The sequence below is a fragment of the Podarcis gaigeae genome, assembly GCF_964106915.1.
Source record: "Podarcis gaigeae genome assembly, chromosome: 1".
NCBI lineage: Eukaryota > Metazoa > Chordata > Lepidosauria > Squamata > Lacertidae > Podarcis > Podarcis gaigeae.
In genome coordinates, this window is record NC_139678.1 from 48,262,797 (window position 1) to 48,285,629 (window position 22,833).

At 40.3% G+C, this 22,833-nt stretch overlaps 1 protein-coding gene across 21 annotated transcripts in view; it reads right to left on the reverse strand.

Annotated features, from left to right (window-relative positions):
- RAD51B (RAD51 paralog B) overlaps nucleotides 1-22,833 on the reverse strand; it is a 364,040-nt gene that overhangs the window by 136,300 nt on the left and 204,907 nt on the right. For 18 of the 21 annotated variants that reach the window (XR_014566391.1, XR_014566392.1, XR_014566393.1 and 15 more), the window contains one exon: nucleotides 21,155-21,233. The exons of 2 other annotated variants lie outside the window; for them this stretch is intronic. Coding sequence is in view for 13 of the 19 variants with exons in the window: in XM_083747482.1 (XP_083603608.1) it covers nucleotides 21,155-21,233 (79 nt within the window). In the remaining 6 variants the exon portion in view is untranslated. Of the gene's footprint in view, nucleotides 1-1,712; nucleotides 1,763-21,154; nucleotides 21,234-22,833 lie in introns of those variants that run through there. One more of the 21 variants, XM_083747475.1, reaches the window with a different exon arrangement.

Sequence of the window (22,833 nt, forward strand, 5' to 3'; positions counted from 1 at the left end):
CACTGAGTGTGCACACACTATGTTGTCACCAGCATACTGAAGCTCTATGACAGAAGTTATGGTAACCTTACTATTTGCTTTCAGCCTACTCAGATTAAGAAGCTTTCCATCTGTCCGATATATGATTTCTACTCTGGTGGGGAGTTTCCTACATAATGTGTAGGATCATGGCAATGAAAATAAAAAATAGTATTCTCCACAGGTATGCAGCAAACAGGAATTGTTACACAATAAGATACCAATTATATAGTACCTCAAGAAGAGTACCACACAGTCCTTAACTGTTAAGCACACCGAGCCATATTATATAATTAGAAATACTTAAATGCTGCATCAATAGCCCCCCTCCCCTCCCCAAATATTGCTTCTCCCCTTCTTCTGGCACTTATTAGTGTCTTAAGTAAACAGCTGTCTTCCCACATGCCGGCCAGAGCCAAAATAAGCTACCCCTCCAGATGTGAACACCCAGACACAAACATACTGCTTCTCTCACAATCTCTTTCCTCTGTAATATGAGACATGTTCAAGAGAAACTGGGTAGTGTTCAGGATACTGCAATGGAAATGCTTGTCTTCACAGTCTGGCATAGAGAGGACTACTGTTCTTTCCTTTTTTAAAAAATAAAATAAAAATCCTACTCTTGGCAATGTTTGTTTTTCTAACTCGTTCCCAGAAATCTCTTGGGGGCTTCATACCCAGAAAGGAATAATTACTGCATTACCTTGGCCTTAGCCACAATGTCAACCTTGTTAGGCCTGTTCTGTGGAAACAGGCAGATTCAAACACCTGCTGCTGTTGCATTTATTTGATAAGCTTCATGGTTTGTTAACATAAACCTGATCCCACTGACCTGAAAGAGGATGATAAAGGATGAGAGGTGGAAGGGATGGAGAGCTCTAAGATCTTATAACCCTCCTCAGCTCAAAAACGGAATATTCCTTCCCTGTGCCGTTCCCCTGCTGCTAGTCTCCAGTGTTTCAAGCCAAGATGATTTGAAAGGTTGGTGTTCTCCCTGCAGTTTTGCAAGCAGATGTGGAAGAGGCTACAATTCCCATACTTTATGAGGGATTAGCCAACAAGCACAGGATCAACAAGGGGATTGTTGTAGTTGCGGCTGCACATGGGGCTTCCCAAAGCAGACAGAATGGCTACACACACTTGCTGGTATGGTGGTATGCTCAGAAAAGCTGACTTAATAACGCAGCCCATTTGTAAGCAGCTAGGGAAGAGTGATGTTGGGGACTGGGGAAGACTAAAAGCAAGAGATGAAAAATTGTGGGGGAAGAGATGGAAATGTACATTTAACTTGTGTGCCACAAAGGGTGCTTGTTTTGTACAGTAAGGAGGAAATGAAATAATGCTCCCACCCACTCTGCCACATAGATAACACACACGAATCTGTCCTATAATTGACGGCAATTAAACAGAAATATCCTTCAATTTCCATAGTGATTAAGGCCCAAAAATACTTGAAGAGGGGGGGGAAATAGAATACAGTTTGTAGGGAAAGTAGAGTTGGAAGACTAAATTCCCTAATATACTATTTGGTTTTCACATGTTATGTTTATGATATAGCAACTCTAGCAACTGATTTCAAGTATTTGTTTGGTAGGTAAAGCAGTAGTTCAGACCAAAGAGTGCACCTTCCTCATTTAGAGAAAAGGGAAACAATAAAAGCAGCTGATTTCAAATAATATACCTGAAAGTTGCTCTGTGATGTTTGATGGTTAATGAAAAGGTTTTAATGTGCAGTTGAAATTCTCTGCTCTTAAACAATAATGTAAACAAGCCTGTTTAATTATATATGTCAAGCACTCACAAACCTTCAGAACAGAAATCCAGGTTTTTTTTATCAGTGTCAGCCAATCCTCTCTGAAGCTGGCCTCTATAGCACAACCCATGCTTGGTTTGAGTAGATTAGCTTCAGGAAAAGAATAAAAATCAATTAAAGCCATCTTTTCCACTATAGCCCCCACCCAGGAGACAGAGGCCAGTTCAGACCAATTCAGCTTAGTGGGGTTTTTTTTGTTTTGTTTCCTAAATCTTGGGCACAAGCCATTATTAGGCTGCAGCAGATCTTCATCTAGATGAACTTTTTCCTGTAGAAGATCTCTCTCCTCTTCAGTTTTGAAAAGGATTACACAGTGTTACATAAATTGAATAAAAACGAAGAGGCAAGCACTGGAAATTTGCTTTCCATTTATTGAACCTCCTTGCTGTCTATATAAGGAGAGAATGGGACATAGTAGGGAAATACTATGCCTAAATGGTCTAGGTCTGGGACCTGAACTACGTCATTTTCTTCCTCCGTGCTTACATGTCACATGTTGACAAAACTGGGGGTGGGGGAAGAGCTCCATGAAAAACCCCTTATTTCTACTTCGTTATGGATGTTTCTTCATGCCTGGTCACAGCCATATTTCCTCCAATCTGTTTCTATTCTGGTGCCAGTTTTTAAAGAACCTGGAAGGCTTTTTCACTGTGTGTTCCAAGCAAATGGGCTGTGAACATAATGATATCACAGCACTGCGTAGCCAGTCGGATTTGGCTACAAGATGTTACTAAGTGTAAACCAAGTCCTCGCATTGTCCTGCATGAGGGAGAAAGAAAGAAAGAAAGAAAGAAAGAAAGAAAGAAAGAAAGAAAGAGAGAGAGAGAGAGAGAGAGAGAAAGGAAGGAAGGAAGGAAGGAAGGAAGGAAGGGAATACATCCCTGCTGCCCTGACAGCAGGGCCAAGGGTCTTGCCTTGCAGGGTTTTTGTCCACCAGTGCTGCAAGACACTACCCTGTTTTAGCCTAATAGTTAACAGATGACTAGTTGTGGGAGTTTATGAACAGGGGTGCATGGATGTGGTCCTGTTGTTTTAGCTGAATTCCCTCGCTGTCGCCTGTGTCCTTCTGACAAAAAGGTGCAAAGATTATCAAAAGGCGGGAGCACATTTCATGGGGTGTGAAAGTATTCATGAAACATGTTCCCACATTGTGGCTCAGCACAAGTTGCCAGTCAAATAACTGGCTTTCTTATTATTCCTGGAGAAAATAAATAAATAGTAGCTCTTATTATAGAATAGAAATAATAATAGCCTATGATGACAGGGATGCACCATAGTTTCTGTAAAATGAACTTGTGATTTTACAATGCTATAGTTATCTGTAAAGTAATAAATAAATAAATCAGCACTATTGCTTAAACTGCCTTACAAGCAGTTTCAGTGGAAAGCCCAGGGGTCTCTGTTTTGAAATGAGAGGTCAGGCTTCCTAGGGACAGCTCCTTCAAGATGATCCTCATTAAATCATAGGGCTGAAAGGCTTCATCTAGTCTTATTCCCTGCATGGTGATTGGACTGAACAGGCCAAAGCTAGCTATGAAAAATGTTTATTCAAGCTCAAAGGTCTGGCTCCAGGTTCTTCTGAACCTCTTCACTCTGGCAGGATGCAATCACAAGAACAATGAAGGAGGATAGGGATGGGGTGGGAGCACGAGAAAACAGCAGGGGGCAAGTGAGATAGCAAAGGAAGCAGGATGAGTTTCATCAGCAAGAGAGTGAAATGTCACATATTTTGACATTTGGAGGCAAGTCAGTGCTTTTTTTAGTGTTTTGATGAAGACACAATACAGGATTCTTTCTTTAATTATACACAAACAGAACAAACTCCTAATATTTTTCCAGTTTGGTTTTAGCCAAAAAGATAGTAGGTAGAGTTAACATCAGGGCATATTTTCTTTTCTGCCTGACCAAATGCTTACTTCATTTGAGAAAGGAGAGCAGACAAATTGGTGGAAGCTTTATTTCATTCTTTAATTGTGTGTGGGTAGCTGTGTGAATTAAAGACAGCTGGAAGAACCCTATGACAAAAAGAAATGTACTTCCTGCTTGGGTTTTATTTCATAATGAGTGCTATTCTGAATCATTCTCAAGCTTCTCTCTTCATCTGTTTTTGTCTTGTGTGTAACAAGAGGTGCCTCAGCAATAGAACCGTTGTTAAAGTGTCTGGCTGGAGGGTTCACTCCTTTGCCTCACACTTCTGCAGCTGTTGAACTCCAGTGCCTGACTGTAAATAAGGCCATATTTCATGTGTCTTCTTGGAGTATAAGAACAGCAGCCTTGTAAATCCAGATTCATTTGCTGGGGGGATTTTTTTTAAAAAAAAGTTCTTTATAATAAACACAACCTCTTTATTTTAAATGAATGTGAGGTGACAATTATTTGAGAACTTCCTTAATCTGATATGGGGAATATTTATTCAGTGATTTGAATATTTCAACAGTGCAATCCTATGCAGCCTAATCAGAGGTCTCTCTGAGTTCAATAAGACTTACTCCCAAATCAGTGTGCATAGGAATGCCGCCAGAGCCCTCCCTACTTTTGTTTTCCACTATAATCCTGCAGGTATTTGGTAATCTGAATAATCAGGACTCTATGTTTTTCAGTAACAATCTGGTAGATCTAACAGTCTCAGAAAAAAGTTCTATTAAACTGTGGTGTGTACATTTTAAAAATAAAGCAGTCTAAAGCCTTTTCCAGAGTTAATACCTGGTTTACAGGAAAATGACCATTTATAATTGTTTCAGTTTTTCAATTTGCTGTTATCTCCATTTAACTAGTGCACTTTGAAAGTCTTACTTAGATTAGAGGTTCTGTTCCTTTTTTAGGGTTAGTTTGATAAAAGTCTGAATATTTTTGTTTGTTGCTTTAGAAGCCAAAATGTGGCTGTATTAAAATGTAAAGAGAAAATCAAATTCATACTCCCAACCTGTTGAACCACCTTGTGTTATAGCATACTTAGAAGAGATCAAGGAGGAACAGATGTTTAAAAGAATGTATAAGAAGGGTAAATCACAAGCACCTGACCTACATACCATACAACACAGATAGGCCGTGTGATGAACCATAAACCCAGGAACCGCTCAGTGTGTGACAAAGGAATCTGACGAAAATAAGGGTCTGGCTTCTTTTGCGTGGATAACTGCTTATATCTCTTTTGGGGCCCTTCCTGTTGGAGGACACAGACCTGTCATCATCCTCTGATTCAGTTGACAAGTCTTTTGCAGTACAGCTATTTCCACAGCCGTGCAGAAACCAAAGACGGTGAGGACCCTTCAACCAGCCAGTCAGCTATCTCCTTCAGGGAGGCAGAGCTTACCACACTCCAGGTCTGTCCAGGCTACATTAGGCTTCAGTTGGTTTTAGCTCCATGCAGAGACATCTTCTGTGGCTGCCTTAATAGGAGAACGTCTTAGACAGCACAGGTCCACTGGAGTTGTCCAAGGTCCTGTTCTTGTTTGTACTCTGCTTTGACTTGGATTGGACACAAAACTGGACAGGCCCTAGGAAATTTAATCCTTAAGAGGCTGAAGATCTCATATCCCATGACTCTTAGTTCTGTAACTTGGATTCACTTTCATTCCATTGCTCTGATTAAAAGTATGCTTCTTATGACTTTACTTCACATAAAAATGTGCGTGGTCTTCTAACACAAAGCTTCATACTTAAAATGCCCCCTTCTGGATACTAACTAAATTTGATTTGACCGACTAAGTGTGCTGGATTGGATCTTGTCCTGTCCACCTTCAGTGCTATCTAAATTTCCTCGTACTTTCAAAATGCAACATTTTAAGGCAATATTTCATTTGTTTCCAGAAAACTAAAGCTATAGGTAAGTGGTCTTGCAATGTTCATTTAATTTTCCAGTTGGTAGGAGTTTTATTCCCATGATTTATGTTGAGCTTTATGGCTTAATTTTGGAAGCACAACATCCAGACCATAATATTACACATTTGCATTAATTCTGCCAAATGCCTCAAACATGGCACACAAATAGGTTGATCTACTTTCAAGTGAAGTTAGCAATAAAAAGGCATATAATGCACTTGTCAGATAACTTACTTTTTTCACAATCTCTACATATAGGGTCTTTTGACCTGTCTTATAAACATACTGCTCAAGTGTTGTATCTAGGATTCTTTCTTGTTTTCTTCCAGGTGCATATACTTTCCATTCAGTCAGTTAAAACAAATTTATGGCATATACCAATATATTTTGACACTGACACTACAAACCTGTATTTCTGAGAGTCTTAGGAGATCAATTTAAGCACCCACATTTAGTTAAAAATGTTGATCTATTCTTTACCTGGGATATCACTGACTGCTAAAGCATATGCTGCTCATTTGAAAAATGTGCACCTTCTATTATATAATATACAGTTCACTAAATCAGACAGGTTTAGAAACTGATTGCCAAGGGAACTACAGATATGAGAGTCTCCAGAGTGTTTCTGACCCACCCAATCATCATGTTTCTGGTAAACTGAATGCTATTAAGGCACATATCAGGGCAATCTTATACATGTCTACTGAGAAGCAAGCCCTGTGAGTTCAGCAGGACTTACTCCAAGGTACATTAGTATAGAACTTCAGCTTGAGAGGTAGTTTTTCTTTAAGTTCAATATACTTGACTTTAATCTCAATATTTTGAGTAGTATGACTAGTTAGTACTGATGAAAGATTATAGTGCAAAGTTTTGCTCTTCTTCAGTCTTAGTGTTAAGTATAGCCAAGATTTCCAAATTCAATCTGATAACTAAACTCCCTGCCTTCCTTTTGTCCACATTAAGAAAAGCACTCCTGTAAAATATCAGTGTCGGGTGTCCTAATAGGATACTTTCCTGGGCTCCAGTTGCTGACATTAACTTGCAGTCCGTTTTGTTTTCAAGGAAACTGTGAATGGAATGTTTGGCATCATCTCTTTTTGTTTCATCATTTTTAGCACTCATGCAGCGCAAGCCTATGCATGGTTACTTAGAAGTAAGTCCTAATAAGTTCAGTGAGGCTTTCTTCCATGTTGGTGTGCATAGGAACAGGCTTAAACTGCAGGTAGGTCTGCACTGGATCTCAAGAGATACATCTGATCAAAGGTTACTACCTCCCACATTGAAAAAGAAACTGTTTTTAAATTATCGCTGATACATAGTTATCCAGCCTTTCCTTTAAGTGGCAAATCATCAAGACTTCATTATTACATTTTACATGAACTTACCTTCCTATAACTTAAAACTGTTATGTTTCTATACATGACAACTGCATCTAAAAGTGCTTCAATATTTATAAGAAAGATACAGTGGTGCCCTGCAAGACGAACGCCTCGCAAGACGAAAAACCTGCTAGACGAAAGGGTTTTCCGTTTTTGGAGGCGCTTCGCTAAACGAATTTCTCTATGGGGCTGCTTCGCAAGACGAAAAAATCTTGCGAGTTCCCGCGTTTTTTTCTCGCTTTTTTCTGCCCTTTCCCTAAGCGCTAAGCCGCTTATCAGCTGTTCCGCTGATAAGCCGCTTCTCAGCTGATCGCTAAAAGCCGCTAGACCGCTAATAGCGCTAATCCGCTAAGCTGTCAATGGGCTTGCTTCGCAAGAGGAAAAAACCGCTAGACGAAGAGAATCACGGAACGGATTAATTTCGTCTTGCGAGGCACCACTGTAATCAAACTCTTCTTTTCAGTTTGTACCATGTTCTATGCTGCATGCATTAAACATTTTTAAATGCAAAGATTATACTAAAATACATTTTGGTAAATATCACCGTGCAACACCATTTGCTAAAGATTCTTCTGAATGATCAGAGCAAGCAAAAGCATTATTTAGCTACAAGGTTCTTATAGACGTGCTCCATTTGCTGTGGCATTCTGCCTGCTATTGTATACTCCAAAAATTGGTCTGGAAGAAGGAAGTTCATTCTAACACCCATTTCTCTTCAGGGGAGCTTACCTCATGTTTTGAGAACTAGGGCTTTTAAAACGTCACTTATTTTGGATGTAAATTGATTTCAGGATTTTACATAAATACTCAAAATTGATACGTTGCAGAAAGATACTGCATAAAGCACTGGAAGGAAAGCATTTCCTATCAAATTACAGCTAAACCACAAATCTACTGGCTTTTCAAGCTGGCATGCTACTGTGAACGACTAATCAACCATAATTTTAAAGACAGAGACAATGAAGAAATATCGCTGGCCATCAATATATAAACCTTTGTTTCTTGGCTGGTTTAGAGAGCGATTGACAAGAAAAAGTGATAGATGAAAGGGGTGGATGAGGAAGGTTTCTAATGAACTTCCTCCTGAATCATCTCTGTCTCTAAAAGGATGTGCCAGCACACCACAGAAACTGAAGCAGGAATGAAAGAGGAGCTGAAATCTGTCAGGAATGAATGGGGTGCTGAAATTGTTCATTGTGTTCCCAGGGCTCAGTAAGCAAGTTTAACCCTTCTTCAATGGATGGGTTTGATTTGTGTACATACAGTGGTGTGCTGATGTTTCCTGTGCCTTTGGGGGATACATCAATTGGTGTGGCCTCTGCCAAATCACGCAGCTGTGACCAGCTAGCGGGCTGCCTCTCTCTTTCTCCTGTTCAGACTGGTTGTGGAATTTAACTCATTTTACACTTAACTTTCCAGGAGAAATCTGGAGCAACTTCCCTCCCTGCAATTTGCCTGTGAGTTTTCCCCCTCAAGGGAGTAAGAAATCTTTTGAAATGAAAATGAAGCAGGCTCGCTGGTGGCTATATAGTTCAGTCTTTGTAGTGCTGTGGTATGTGGGAAATTGAGGGGCAGCTATTAGTTCCCCAGTGCCTGAACTAGGAACATTTGTGAGCAATATTTGGGAAAGAAAGAACTGTATTTATCCCCCCCCCCCCAAGCAATCACTTTGGTATACTACAGGGCAATTTGACAGTTTCTAAAGAGGTGCTATCCAATCATTGAATGTAATCATAAACGAGGGTATCTTGAATAAATTACTGCACTTGGTGATGACCCCCCCGCTGCCACCATACTTGACTCTCTGTAAACTGCTCAGAGATTTATATAAATAATACTACGCCAGCCAGGTTTCTTGCTGGAGGATTCTCTGTATTTAAACCACTCCTACTCCTTATTTCTGAACGCCAAGGTGGGTAGGAGTTCTTAGAAATTAACAGAGAATAGTAAATTGTTGTAACTCTAAGTTCACCGTTGTTGCTACTTATAGATGGCTTTCCACTCTACGGCAGTTCAAGTATATCTAAGGAAACTTCAAGTTAACATTCCAAAGTGCAGTTCTATTTCCCTCTTGAACAGATGGTAAGGTTATAGGGAGTTGTAGGTTACAGTATCCTCATCATTTCAGTCCATTTTGTTAAGAAGAGAAAGCTGTCATAAGCAGGGCATGTCCAATGAAGCTGGTCAATCAAAGTAATACTGAGTTCAACAGGGCTGATTATTATAACCACTGGTGGTGTGGAACATGCTCCAGAAACATGGCCATTCACAGAGAGTCATCCATGATTGGACCTAATGGTCAGGGTTACCTTTATCTTTTTAATCAATTACAGTAAACCCACAGTGAGATCATGCCTAAGGCCAAAATCGTGTATAGCCAAAACACATTGCGTGCAATGGCAGGTGGGATTGCCAGAGTCTTTCTTCTTGGATGCCCACCTCTTTTCTTTTCTGAAGTTTTCCCCCCAAGCGTATGAAGCTGAATGTGCACAACTTAAATGTGCTTAAGTTGCCAGTTTACTGTATATGCTTTGAGACAGTTGACATTAACCTGGGTCTCCAAATCAAGCAGTCACTATTATTCCTTAAACTTAATTTTTTTAAAAATTGCCAGAAATAACAGATTTACAACCACTCTTCTTTAGGCTACCATTCCAGCTTCCTAGTCCTTTGAATCCTATCCAACTGATATGAAGTACAGAGAGAGAGAGAGAGAGAGAGAGAGAGAGAGAGCGCAAAGAAGAAAAGCAGAAGCAGGGGGAAGAAGAGTAAGAAATGAGGGGAAATAATGATCAAATCTCCCTTTTATTTTAGGAGCTCATTTTCACAATTCTCCAGAAACTTGTAACTTTTAGAATTGAACATCAGGTGAATTTAATATACTATAAAATATTTATTTTATTTTCTAGCAATATCAAACACTTCTTCCAAGCACTGCTCAATATTGGAGAGTTTTCATTTCATTTCAGTGTTGGGAGGATTATTCTCACAACCACTAACCTAGCAATCCATTCATTGTATTTCTTTGGGAGTGCCCAGATGGCTGATATGTATCCAAATATTAAACGATTTAAGGTAAGAATTAGATCCTGCGGATAAGGTAATGTTTATGCAATCTCCCACTACTTTCCAGACTGGTGAGATGACAGGGCAGTGCCAGAACATATGGGATAAATTAGCCTGTGGCTTGTCACACTTCCAACAGAGATCATTTGTAGTCAACCTCAACCTCAAGAAACTTACTCAGGGACGAACAAATTCTCAGTAAAACTTTCTGCTGAATTAACCGAAGCAGACAATTTAACTAATGTTTTTAATCTTATTTGTTCACTCAGTTTTAATTGTAGATGGTCTGTACCGGGCCTGATTAGTTTGTGTATATTTATTTATTTAGGTATTTTTTTCTGCCTTTCAGGGCTGGAAGAACCCCCAAGGCAATTTACAGTTAAGATTATATAAACAACTTTAAACCGTCCAACCAAAATACCATAGATAAAAGCAGAAGTAAAAATGATAGAGCAGCAAGTGAATTCAATTAAAATCTGTTTGGAATAGGCAGGTTTTAAGACCCTTTTGAACACAATCAAAGAGGGGTTGAAACTCACATCCCTTAGGAGGGAGTTCCATAGTGACGGGGCCACTACCAAGATACAAACTTATAAATGAAACAATCAGACATAATACTGATCATCTTTAGCAGCCACGTCCAATCTGGAGCCCTCCAGACATTTTAGACTACAATTCCCATCAGCTCCAGCCAGCATAGACTGTGTTCAGGGATAATGGGAGTTGTGGTTTAGCCACATCTGAAGGAAACTAGACAGGGAAAAGCTACAGATCTATAGATTCTTATTGCTGTGATTGTTTTTTAGCACTTGTAGATTTTAGAAGCACTAGCAACTAAATGTACTTTTATTTATTTCCAGGGTAGTTTACAATGACTAATAAACACACAGTGAAAGTAAATACTAAAAATAATTACCGGGGGAAGGCAGGGGTGGAGAGACCAGATGTTAAAAGCCAGGGAGCAAAAAAGCACCAACACTTTGAATTGTGTTCAGAAATTATAAGAACTGTTCATTGTGAGAACAAATGTTTAAGGATTAGTAGCTGGGACAAGAAGCTGCAGTTAGAACTGGATATGGAACAACTGATTGATTCCAAATTGGGAAAGGAGTATGATAAGGCTTTATATTGTCTCCCTGCTTGGACAGTGTTCTCGAAGCTACCAGCATGAGTTTGACCAAACTGTGGGAGGCAGTGGAAGACAGGAGTGCCTGGCCATGGGGTCACGAAGAGTCGGACACGACTAAACGACAACAACAAGCTGAGTTTAATTTATTTCTTCTTTCCTCCTTGTCCCTTTCCCCTTGTGTGTTGTTGTTGTTTTTTTTTAGATTGTAAGCCTGCAGGCAGAGACTGACTTGCTTTTATTGACTGCATGCAAGCCACACTGGTAACCTACTTGAAGAGCAGGGTACAAATGCTCCAAATAAATTGACCTGAAGCCACTTACAGACATTGAGCCATAATAGATAAGGGGCTAATGAGCTTAATCTTTCTCACACAGCCCTATTCTTATTTTGAAATCCCATGGACACCCCCTGAACATTACAAACTGGAGAGTAACTGCAGGATGATGCCATAATTAAAGAAAGAAAACAAGGCAGCAGCCAGCTCACCTTGCAGGGATGGAGAATGCAGGGCCTTCTTCAGGAAGGCCAAAAGGGGCAATAAAACTGCTTGTCTTTCTTTTCTGGTTTCACCAACGCTGTCAGCTTTGTAGATGTGGCAAGAATTCTGTTTGGCAGTCACCATCTTCTGATGCTATATGATGACCTAGAACACAGTTCCCTTGTCGGCCTGTGGGTGCCAGTATACCTGCCAGTACCTCCTATGGCAAACACACAAAGTCTTGAATATCCCCTCAGAAATCTGCAGTGCACAAGGTCAGATACCCACCTTTCCTTCTGTTCTGCACAGAGGAGAGGTACACAGAGCTTCTCTCTGTGAGCTAGCACAACAGAACATTTTTCCCCACTGATGTGGCAGATGATCCGGGGACATGTCTGCATCCTTTGGTGGTCCTGTTTCTTTTCTCTGCTCTTTCAGATGTGGCAGCCATTTTGTGACTGGCCCCCATGTCACATTCTCAAAATTCTAAATGTGTCCACTGGCTAAAAACAGTTGGCAACCTCTGACATTGGATCATTTCCAGGAGACTCTGTCAGACTTTGTGTTTCTGAATGTGTTCAAAACAACCTCACATTGAGCATGGCATGGTGTTTGCAATTAAAATTAATTTCACCACAGAACCATCTAGTAAAAAAAGCATTAAAAACCTAGTATCTTCTGTGCAACAACCAGCAAATTGCTCATGGTGGCAAGCAGGTCTAACAAATACCTAAAAATCATGCTCTGTTTTATGTTTCCATCCCCAGGAGGTTTTACTGACACAAAACATAAGCTCACATCAATACAGGACCTTCAAGGACGGTGTGTAAAAGCCTCTTGGAAAGAAGTCATGGCAGCATTTGCTCCAACGCTTTACGAAAAACATATGAGTGCAGCATAATTATTAAGAGAACAACAAGGGAAAGCTTCTCTCTGGTTATGGTTGTGGGGACAGTTTAGTTCTGAAAACCTTGAAGGGCACATGAGTCATGCTTTGGGGCTGAATTTGCAAAGCAAAGATCAAATCCTACATTTCAACAATATAAAAAACAAAGCAGCATCAATGATTTCATAGTCCACTACTGAAAATTTTAATCGCACACTGACATATTATGTTTTGTGAATCATATGTTTTGTGCAATACAGACAATTTGTAACTTAAACACATGCAAGTTGCACAATTTCAACTTTACATGCTTGATGGCCGGCCGGCTGAAATTGCACAAATTAAGCACATGGGAGGCAGAAAGCTTAAAAGATCTCAAGTCTGTTTACCAGACCCTGGGAGGCTCTCGTGAGTTCTCAGATGGAAAAGCCCTGCACAAAAAGAGCTTTTAAGCCTTCTGCGTGTTTAATCTATTTTTTGTTCTCGCTTAGCTTGGTGAACTATACAAACTATAATTCTTCTTTTTCACTTTTACTTTAATGGACCAGATGAGGCTAGTTCCCAGTGGTTCAAGGTGTTTGCAAACATCTTTTGAAATGGAAAAAAGAAAAGTGACAGTGAACCAAACAGCTTTTAAAGTTTCGTTTTCACTTTGGTTATTGTCAAACACATATCTAGTTTTTAGGTGTGCTTTTGAGGATCCCTTGAAATTGCATCTAGTTTTTTTGTCCATCATCTGGACATTAAAAGGAAGGCTGCAAAAGCCGTAGGCTGAACTGACTCAAGAGCTATTCCAAAGGGAAGGAAAATATGCAGTTGGGTGAGGGTTCATCAGAGCAAGTGGGGCACTGTCCCACCAAGCTCAGTCTTCTCTTCCCTCAGCCTGCCCCAACTTGTCTGATTTCTTAATTGCAACCTGTCCTAAGGGTGGAACTGTCAGCATTTTCCTCCACAATCTCAGTGCAGTCCTTGTCAAACTCAGCCGTGAAATGGACGGGAGCAAAGTTAGAATTAGCTGACTCTACCTGTCACAGGGTCTGGCTCTACTTCCTGCAACTGTCCCATCTTTCATTTACTTACTAGCGTGGAATAACGATGGTTAGCAGTGCTAAGTTTTGTTGGACGAAATTGTAAATTTTGGTTCTTCTCAGCTTCTCAGTTATCAAATCTTAAATTCATTTCTGCAATCTATAATTTTTTTTAAAAAAAGAAAAATCCTCATGAAAATTTGTAAGCATTTTAGAGCAACTTTTTGCAAGCAGCTTTGACTAAGACACATTATTGCAAGCAATTCCCTCAAGTGTTTTTTTTAATGTTGTTTGCACTACTGTGTAATGCAGAATTTCCCCTACACACTATGATTTTAGACATGAATTGCATAATTCAGAGAATTAGGATTATATATATATAATTCAGAAAATTAGGATTTTATATATATATATATATATATATATATATATATATATATTTGCTTTCGTAGATTTTCACGGGTACAGGAATGCAGGTTTTGGTGTCCTCGGGTGTCTTCCCGTGTAAAAGTTGGGGTGTCTAGGCGACGTTTCGACGAGGTCTCACTCGTCATCTTCAGGCTGGTGCTTTCGGCTTCTTGTTACTGGAACAGAGCGGGATCTCAATGTTTGAGTTCCTATAAATACTGTAGAGGGGGTGTGGTGTCTAGCCTCCAATGTTCTGGGCAGAGAGGAAGTTCCCAGGCTAGTGTGCCTTTTCTTCTTTTGTTCCTTAATTACTTGAGAGATACCTTGAGTGATTTCTTGAGTGATATCCTGAGTACCACTTAGGTGGGTCAATAGGTGTGGATTAGTCCTAATCTACAAAAAAATTGACGTCCTAATCTACAAAAAACCTGATGGCTCCCTAGGACACACTATCTACCAGAAAAAAACACACACCAACCGCTACTTACATGCACAATCACACCACCACCCTGCACAAATAAACTCCGTAGCCAAGACTCTCATCTCCAGAACCAAACACCTGGCTGACAAAGACCACTTGACAACTGAGTTACAGAATCTCTCAAATGTGTTAATTGCCAATGGATACCAGCAAAACAGGATTACGAAGCTAATCCAAAAGGAAACACCCCCCAAAAACCAAGACACAGAAGAAAACAATGGCATGGCCCTCCTTCCTTATATCAAGGGCACTACAGATAAAATTAGCAAAATCCTCCATAAACACAATATCAAAACAGCCTTTTGCACCAACCAAAAAATAGCCAATATCCTCAGAAACCCCAAGGATAAAATCCAGTTGGAAAACCAAGGGATCTATGAAATACCCTGCAAAGTCTGCCCAGCCACGTACATTGGACAAACAAACAGACGAATAAATGCACGTATCGCAGAACACAAGAATGCCGTCAAAAAAGAAGAAAAAACTTCCTCTCTTTTCCAACACATGAAAGAAACAGGACACGAAATTAATTTTGCAGATTCCAAATTGCTCTTTAACACGGAACATCACCACAAGAGAATAATCATGGAAGCCATCGAGATAGAGAAACACCCTCACAACATGAACAAGCGTGACGACACATCCCGCTTGCCAGACATCTGGAAATTAGCCCTCCCCACAAAAACTGACACCAGATCCAGAGGCACACAGAACGCCAACACCAATCAACCACACCAGACCCAAACCCAGACCCTCTCCACAGATGAATTACTGACACCATCCAGTAGCCAATCCATGGTGGCACCTCCGGATGCTGCACCCCCCTGCAATCCCTACACAGATCTGGCTGACACAAGCCACAAAACCACAGCTCGCCCCTATACACGAAGCCAAGCCAAAGCACAACTAAGTGCAATACAGCCATCTTCTCAGGAAAACTCTTCACAAAGTTCAAGAGGTCAAGACACAAAGACTTTAGCAACTAATCCACACCTATTGACCCACCTAAGTGGTACTCAGGATATCACTCAAGAAATCACTCAAGGTATCTCTCAAGTAATTAAGGAACAAAAGAAGAAAAGGCACACTAGCCTGGGAACTTCCTCTCTGCCCAGAACATTGGAGGCTAGACACCACACCCCCTCTACAGTATTTATAGGAACTCAAACATTGAGATCCCGCTCTGTTCCAGTAACAAGAAGCCGAAAGCACCAGCCTGAAGATGACGAGTGAGACCTCGTCGAAACGTCGCCTAGACACCCCAACTTTTACACGGGAAGACACCCGAGGACACCAAAACCTGCATATATATATATATATATATATCGCACAACTGTGTCTTGGTTCACGTGCTGATTCAATAACTGTGAATCAGGTAGCTTTTCATAAAAATACAAACAAAATCAAATTTATCTCCTATTCCCTAGTGGTAAGCAGGGACCTTTCCCCCTTCTTCTCCTTCTCCCTGTCAGACAGTGGGACGTAAAGAGCAACCCAGGGCTTGAACTTTATCAGGGCTCTTTAAGTCCTGATGCCTGACAAACAAGAGGAGGGGAGGAAGGAGAAAAATGCCCTCTTCCCACTTTCTGCTGTTGTTACCATCGCCATGCCCCCTTGCCAGTAAATTAAAAATGAGTGGGTACAGTGCTCTGTAGTGTGTGTATATATCTATAGTCAAAGGAACATCCTCAGCTTTTAAAATCAGTGCAGGATAAACTAGGGCAGAGTAAACAAATACAGTACATGAAGCATAGCTTTCAGCAATGTGTAATTGTATATGTGGAAAAGCTGGAATACACTGTATATGTAACAGACGCTACCTAAGCTTTAGCTCAGTCAATGGTGCAGTTAGGTAATTCTAGACTTGGAACTTAATGGACTTAAGGGGGCCCCTCTCCCTAGATTGGAAATGTGTATTATTTCAATTACTTCAAAATGTGGTAAGCTAACTGCTGCATTTGGGGCTCCTTTTGCTGCATGGGACTCTGGATGTTTGCCCCGAAGTGCTGCCCTGACAGCGCAACTGAGCTCAGTTTGGTTAGAGAGCTTTCCTAAGCTTATTCAGACAGCAAGGACTGCATAATTTCCTTACTCCCAAGGTTCACGAGTTTCCCTTGTGGGCTAGCTGAGTCTACTTAGTTCTCTGAATCCTTTTTTTACATATATAAAAGAAAAAAGAAAACGAGCCTTAGGGGGCTTTTACAGAGCTCTTTCTGAGTAGCGATTACTGTCCAGGACTTGGACGAGAAGCAGAGAAACACTTTCAGCTTTTGTACAACCTGCTTAGCCATTCAACAAAAGGTTCTCCTTTATCAAACACACACATTTCAACACAAAAAATAAAAGATTTACAAAACTCAATTCACCTCCAAACAAAAGAGAAATCATGCAAACATTCCTTTTTGTATTAGATTAGTTTGTAAAACTAGGTATTTAATTAAATTTTGGTGCTTGGGTCTGGTCCAGCAAGCCACTTAAGCACATCTTGATTTCATCTGCCAGATACATTCCCTTGAAAGCAATCCTAGACTGTAAAGGAGAGCAAGGAAGCCCTATAGATTGAATAAATTCTAGACTGTGGCTTTTGCCAGGGCAAAAGTTTAGTGACATTTTCCTTAGCCACACCTCTTAATAACATGCAGGAGGATACTTATGAGGCAAAAGAGGGTGCCTGCAGAACAATGTAAGCATGGAAATAACTTGCTGTGGTAATAATCCACCGGGGGGGGGGGGGCTTTTGTGGTGGTGGTTGCTGTACCTCTTACATCTGTTTCGACTAGTGAAATGCATAAATTGGTTTGACTGGGCAGACACAATGGAATTCAGTGACTTGAATCATTTTAAGTTGTATGCTCTAACCATTGCCTTACAAAGATCCCTGATCCATTTTCATTCCTGTGCTACAGTTCAGATGTTGGCTAACACTCTCCTCTGGTTCAAATAGGCCCCTGAAATGGCAACTTCTTCTACAATCGTATCTGCATCCCTTTGTCTGTTACTAGTATGGTGGGTTAATGTTGCAATTAGTTCAGATTTCATTGAGCTTTTTGAACTTCCTAGGAGAATTTTTAGAAAAGCTCTGGTCTTTCCAAGCTTTATCCAATGACTTTTTTTTAAGACATGGGAATTTTACCACCAGTCCTTCCTGCTGACAAGCTCACCCTTGCAAGTGGGGGGAGGACAAGTAGTGGGGAGGGCTCACTGGTGACAAGGGAAGCCTTGTAGACTTTATCCTTAAGGCTTGGACACAAATAAGTACGTATACCCCAAAACATGATCTCTTATCAGGGTGCATGGGAATTTTTTATTTCCCATGCTTCCCAGCCCTATGCACTGGATAGGGAGGAATAGAGAATAGAGAATTGCAACTCCCATGTACCCCGGCAAGAAAGGATACTTTGGAACACCTGGGAGAAAACCATCAGCACTATTTACATTTTGTTAATGAGATATGGAAAAAGTGGGAGATGAAGAGATAGGGAAGAATAAATGATGAAAAAGTGAAAGTGAGAAAAGGCAAATGGCAAAATTAAGGGACAGAAAATGGGCAGACAATTCTAGTCACAAATTAAAAACAGGCCCCACGTTGTACAATGGTGTTAAAGAGGGCTCCTAAAGTCTAAAAGGTTTACTGAACTCTACAATACTCTTAGGATAATAATATAAAAACAATACTGCTGAATAACACCCTTAGCATGAAGAGCACTTAACAAAAAATGGTCAGACTGAAATGCAGAAGATGCCTCATTTTTCCACACACTGATGCAAGGGTTTCCAATCTGTATTGTGGGGAACTCCGGGGTTCCTTAGAAGCCTGCCAGAAGCCTGTCAATTAGAAGCGCTCAGTAATGGGCAGATAAACCTCCCTGAAAAACAGCTTGTCCAGCACTATAGATCTTCCCTTGCAGTGTGCAACTGTAGGGGAATGTGGACTGATTATGTTCTGAGCAGGCTCTCAGTTTCCAGGGGCCAAAAGTGAGGCCGCAGGACTCCTGGCCGGCATCCAGCATGATGTGCGTGCCTAATGCCCTCAATCTTTTGAAACATGTGGACATCAATGTAGAATATCCCTTGAAGGAAGAATGTTTGAAAAGTAACACAGCACAGATGCATACATTTTAGATCACTGGTAAGTAAAATTCCTCTCTCTGGAAGTTAGTATAACAATCAAGTGCCCCAAGAAATCTACTACTCCCTGAGTTCAGTTCTATTTTCATTGATATCTGAACTGGTACATGCTTTCACAAATGTCACCGTTTCCAACAACTGGTATGAAAATCAGTCTGCTTCAACAATAGCTCTACTAGTAAATGAAGATACAAAGGTGTTTATATGAAAGTAACTTCCGTACTCTCAATTTCACCTATTACAAGCTGTTTGTCTGACTCATGGCTATTTCCTTTCCTGACACAAACACATCTCCTTCCTTTTCCTCTATCGGCAGGATATAGTAACTGGGGGTGAAAGTGAACTACTCCTTACTCATACACCACCACCAAAACAAGCAATTGACTGGTGAATGAACCTGACTGCTGAAAAATGTACATATGAACTAGAACTAGATTTCAAAGAGATTATTCAGTCTTAAAGGGCAAGGCTTGCGGCTCTGACAGAAAAAGAACTTTTAAACCTGAACATCTGGCCTCATTACACTGGAGTCACTGGAAAGAAATATAAATATGAAACTTTATTAGTATTTTAAAGTATTTTCTGGATCTTAAAAATGTGGTTTAAACCAGAATTTGTGTACTAATGCAGATTTTAGGTGACACATTTAGATCCACGTTTGAGGATATAATCAGCAATGTGCAAATCCAGGCTTTTGATTTGTCCCTTTATATAAATAACAATACTTACAAAATTAGAATTTCAAACCCAGGATTCTCAAGCATCAGAGACTTTGAGTAAGACTCACTAGGGCTTACTTATCTTTTCCCTTGTTCTCACAATATACTTGAAAAGTAGTTCAAAATCTAACTCAACCCTTTGACCAGCCATCCTTGTCTTCAAATTGTTGAGCAGCATTTCTCAAGAGTGAAAGCAGCAATAAAAGAGCCACTGAATAATTGGATTCTTTTCACCACTGAGCACTTCAAGTTTACAAAGGCACAGAAGTCTCCCACTGCAGTGCTCTTGGGCAGCTTGGCGATCTCCTAAAATGATATAAGAGGTGCAGTTTTCCCTCCACCCAAGTCTCACCAAACAATTTTCAGTACTTGTACCGAGACCATGAGATCGAAAGAGACCAGGCAATAGAGCAGCAATTTACATCAACAAAGGGGATTTTGATGCACTCCTCCGAATGAGGCAGCATTACCATGTTAATAGCTTTTTCACTCTCAGCCTTCTTTTCCCTAGGACGCTGGAGACTTTTGCAAATGGAGAACAGTTCCGCTTTCCATTTTAACTACAAACAATAGCAGAGTAGCTCCTTAAACTGCATCAAATAGCAGTCACTGAAATCTCTAACTAGCCATCCTCTCCTGCCCTTTTTATTAACCACCAGGCCCAAGGAACAAAAGGGAGAGAAAGCAACTTGCAGTTTTAACTCTATCTCCACCTCCAAATCCCCTAGGGATGGCAAGAGGAATTGCCTGCAGAGACACTAAATCAAACTTCTTTACTATGTTCTGTGTGTGCCTCCTTCCTGTCACCCACAATTAAAGAGGATTCAGGTATGTTTTCTAGTATTGGTTTGTTTGTGACCTCCTAGTTAACAGAGCTGTGATGGGATCTCCCCTCCCCTCTCCCCTTAAGCTTCATTTTTCAGACAGCTGTTGTTCTTCACTAGTTCCCACACTCATCCACTTGTTCCCTTGTCACATACTTTGAATGTGTTCTCCTCCTGACACTGACTGCCTCACACAATAATACACAATAATGAATGAATGGAAATGTTGCCTCTGCTGTCAGACCGTGGAATACAGCCCATTCATTAGCACTAAAATGTTCTTCTGCCACCAGCGTAGATATCATCCTTTTTACCTGACACCTTTCAAGAAGTTTCCTTTTAGGGGTGGGGGTGGGGGGAAGTTTTCCCTTTTATGCTGCTTCTCACAATCTTCTTAGCTGGCTCAAAGAACCCTAATATGGCCTTGTCTGGAAGTTACTTTTCTCCCATTAACCTCTATGTGCAGGCATCAGGGATAGATTTTGGACTGGCACACTCCCCCACCCCATCATCATTTTTTGTTAACAAAACGGGTTGGATTTAGTAGTGCTTAGAGTAGACCAACTGAAATCAATGGGAGTTGACTAAGCCCAATATAAAACCTATATAAAACCTATATAACCTTCTGAACCACACCACTGAAGATAAACATGCAGCCTCTTGGTTGGTCTCCTGCAATAAATGACTGCAATAACAATAGGTGTAGCAATACTGTCAGGCTGTCACCACATATACAAGGCAAGACCATTAGAGGAAGATTCCACATTTATTCAAACATATATAAATATAATGATCTGGAACAAATATAATGATCTGGTCAAAATATTGTGCCAAGAAGATGCCATATTGTTTATTTCTGCCTAGCTGAAGAGGAAAAAGTCTCTCAATAGGAAATGTACTTGATGTGCAGGTGATGCAAGAACAAATGTAAGACTTCTGGCATTTCAGTATGCAAAACTGACTCATGGTCTTACCTTGGAGAACGAACCCTGAATTTTCAATTCTGTACAGGAAAGATGTGAATGGTGCAATCGGGGACTTTGCAACCAGAAGCTGCAGAAACAAAGACAAAAACCAAAATAAAATCCTATTTTATACTACTACTGATTACAATTCCAGTTCACAGAGAAAGCTTAACAATAGCAACCATCAAAAGTCTAGGCTATTTTGTAACAGCAGCTCTGCAAATACTACAGACGTGTACCACTTTTATTTGCAAAAAAAATGTACCTTTAGCCCTTTAGATTCAAAATATTCATATTTTTATTCACATTTAAGTCATATTTTCCAAAAAAAACTACACCATTTGAATATGCCCTTCCACTCTGTTGTATATGTTTCAACAGACAACAAGAAATGCTCCAAACATCTGTGTGTTCCAGCACAGAAGGAGAGAAGATAGACTATGGCAGAGCAATGAGACCCCACATAGAAATTTGCACATTAAGAAAGGAGCTAAGTCAATCCTTGTACCCATGATGGCTTTGGTTTCTTAAGAGTACTTGCTATAAAATATTCAATTGTCCAGGTCAACCCAAGCCCATACAACCAGCCCCCTATATTATGATTTGCACATGGAATGGTTGCTGGTAGTTCATGTGACTTGCTGCTGCCATTCCTGCAAAAACATGTCTGCAGCCCAAATCTGAAGCAGATTTCCTCACTCATTTCTGCCTCAGGAAAAAAAGGGAAAGGAACTGGAAAGCAATTTCCCAGTCTGTGGTTTTCACAGCGGCATTTCCAACTTTGCAGCCCTAAGGGCACCATTTAACAAGGCTGCTGATCCAAAGCACATTCTGGTTCTTTTCAGAGCTCCGTTTCAATTAAAGTGATGTCATACCCATTTCACCAATGCCCGGAAAATACACCAGACTTTACTACTTTCTTCATTTTTAAGTATGCATGGACAGAGACATTTCAAAAATATCCATATGGCCTGTGAACAGCACTGTCAGGGCCACTCTTCTGTTCCACAATTAAAGTTCTCCAGCAATATACCTTATAACCCTGCTCTACTTTGAGCTATGATAAAATCTGCCATTTCTTGTTGTCCATTAAATAACACAGTTCAGATGTGAGAAACGTATCTTTATCACTGCCATGCCAAGCAGTGGCTTGTTTTTGGAGGTTGCAGTCCACAAACCAAAAGGTTCCTTGACCCTAAAGTGCAAGTGAAGGTGTTCAGCTGTTCTGAAACTCCTTCCGTAGAGTTTTATGCAGTGACAAGTACCATATGGGCAAGCTGCTACAAAAGGAAGTACGAAGGAAGGAAGAAATCTTCATAATGGTATTTTTTCATGTGCATTTTAGGGCCATTGGACAATTGATGTTATACCGTTTATATACTGGATTGGTACGGGTGAGCACTAAAGAAATCCCGAAAGGTTAGCTACTTTCTCACTTTTTTATTTGGTTAGTGAATGTACATGGAATTAGTCAATAGACAGCCTGCTCCAGAAGATGAACAGTTAAAGCCCAGTGGAATATAACAGCAACAACAACAACAACAACAACAACAACAACAACAACAACAACAACAAAATCCTTTGTAAACCGAACTTGAAAATAAAGGCTCTCATAATTGTGCTCTATATAAATCTAACAAACTCAGCTCTGTTTTATACGGATGATAACAAATGGACATATCCTCATT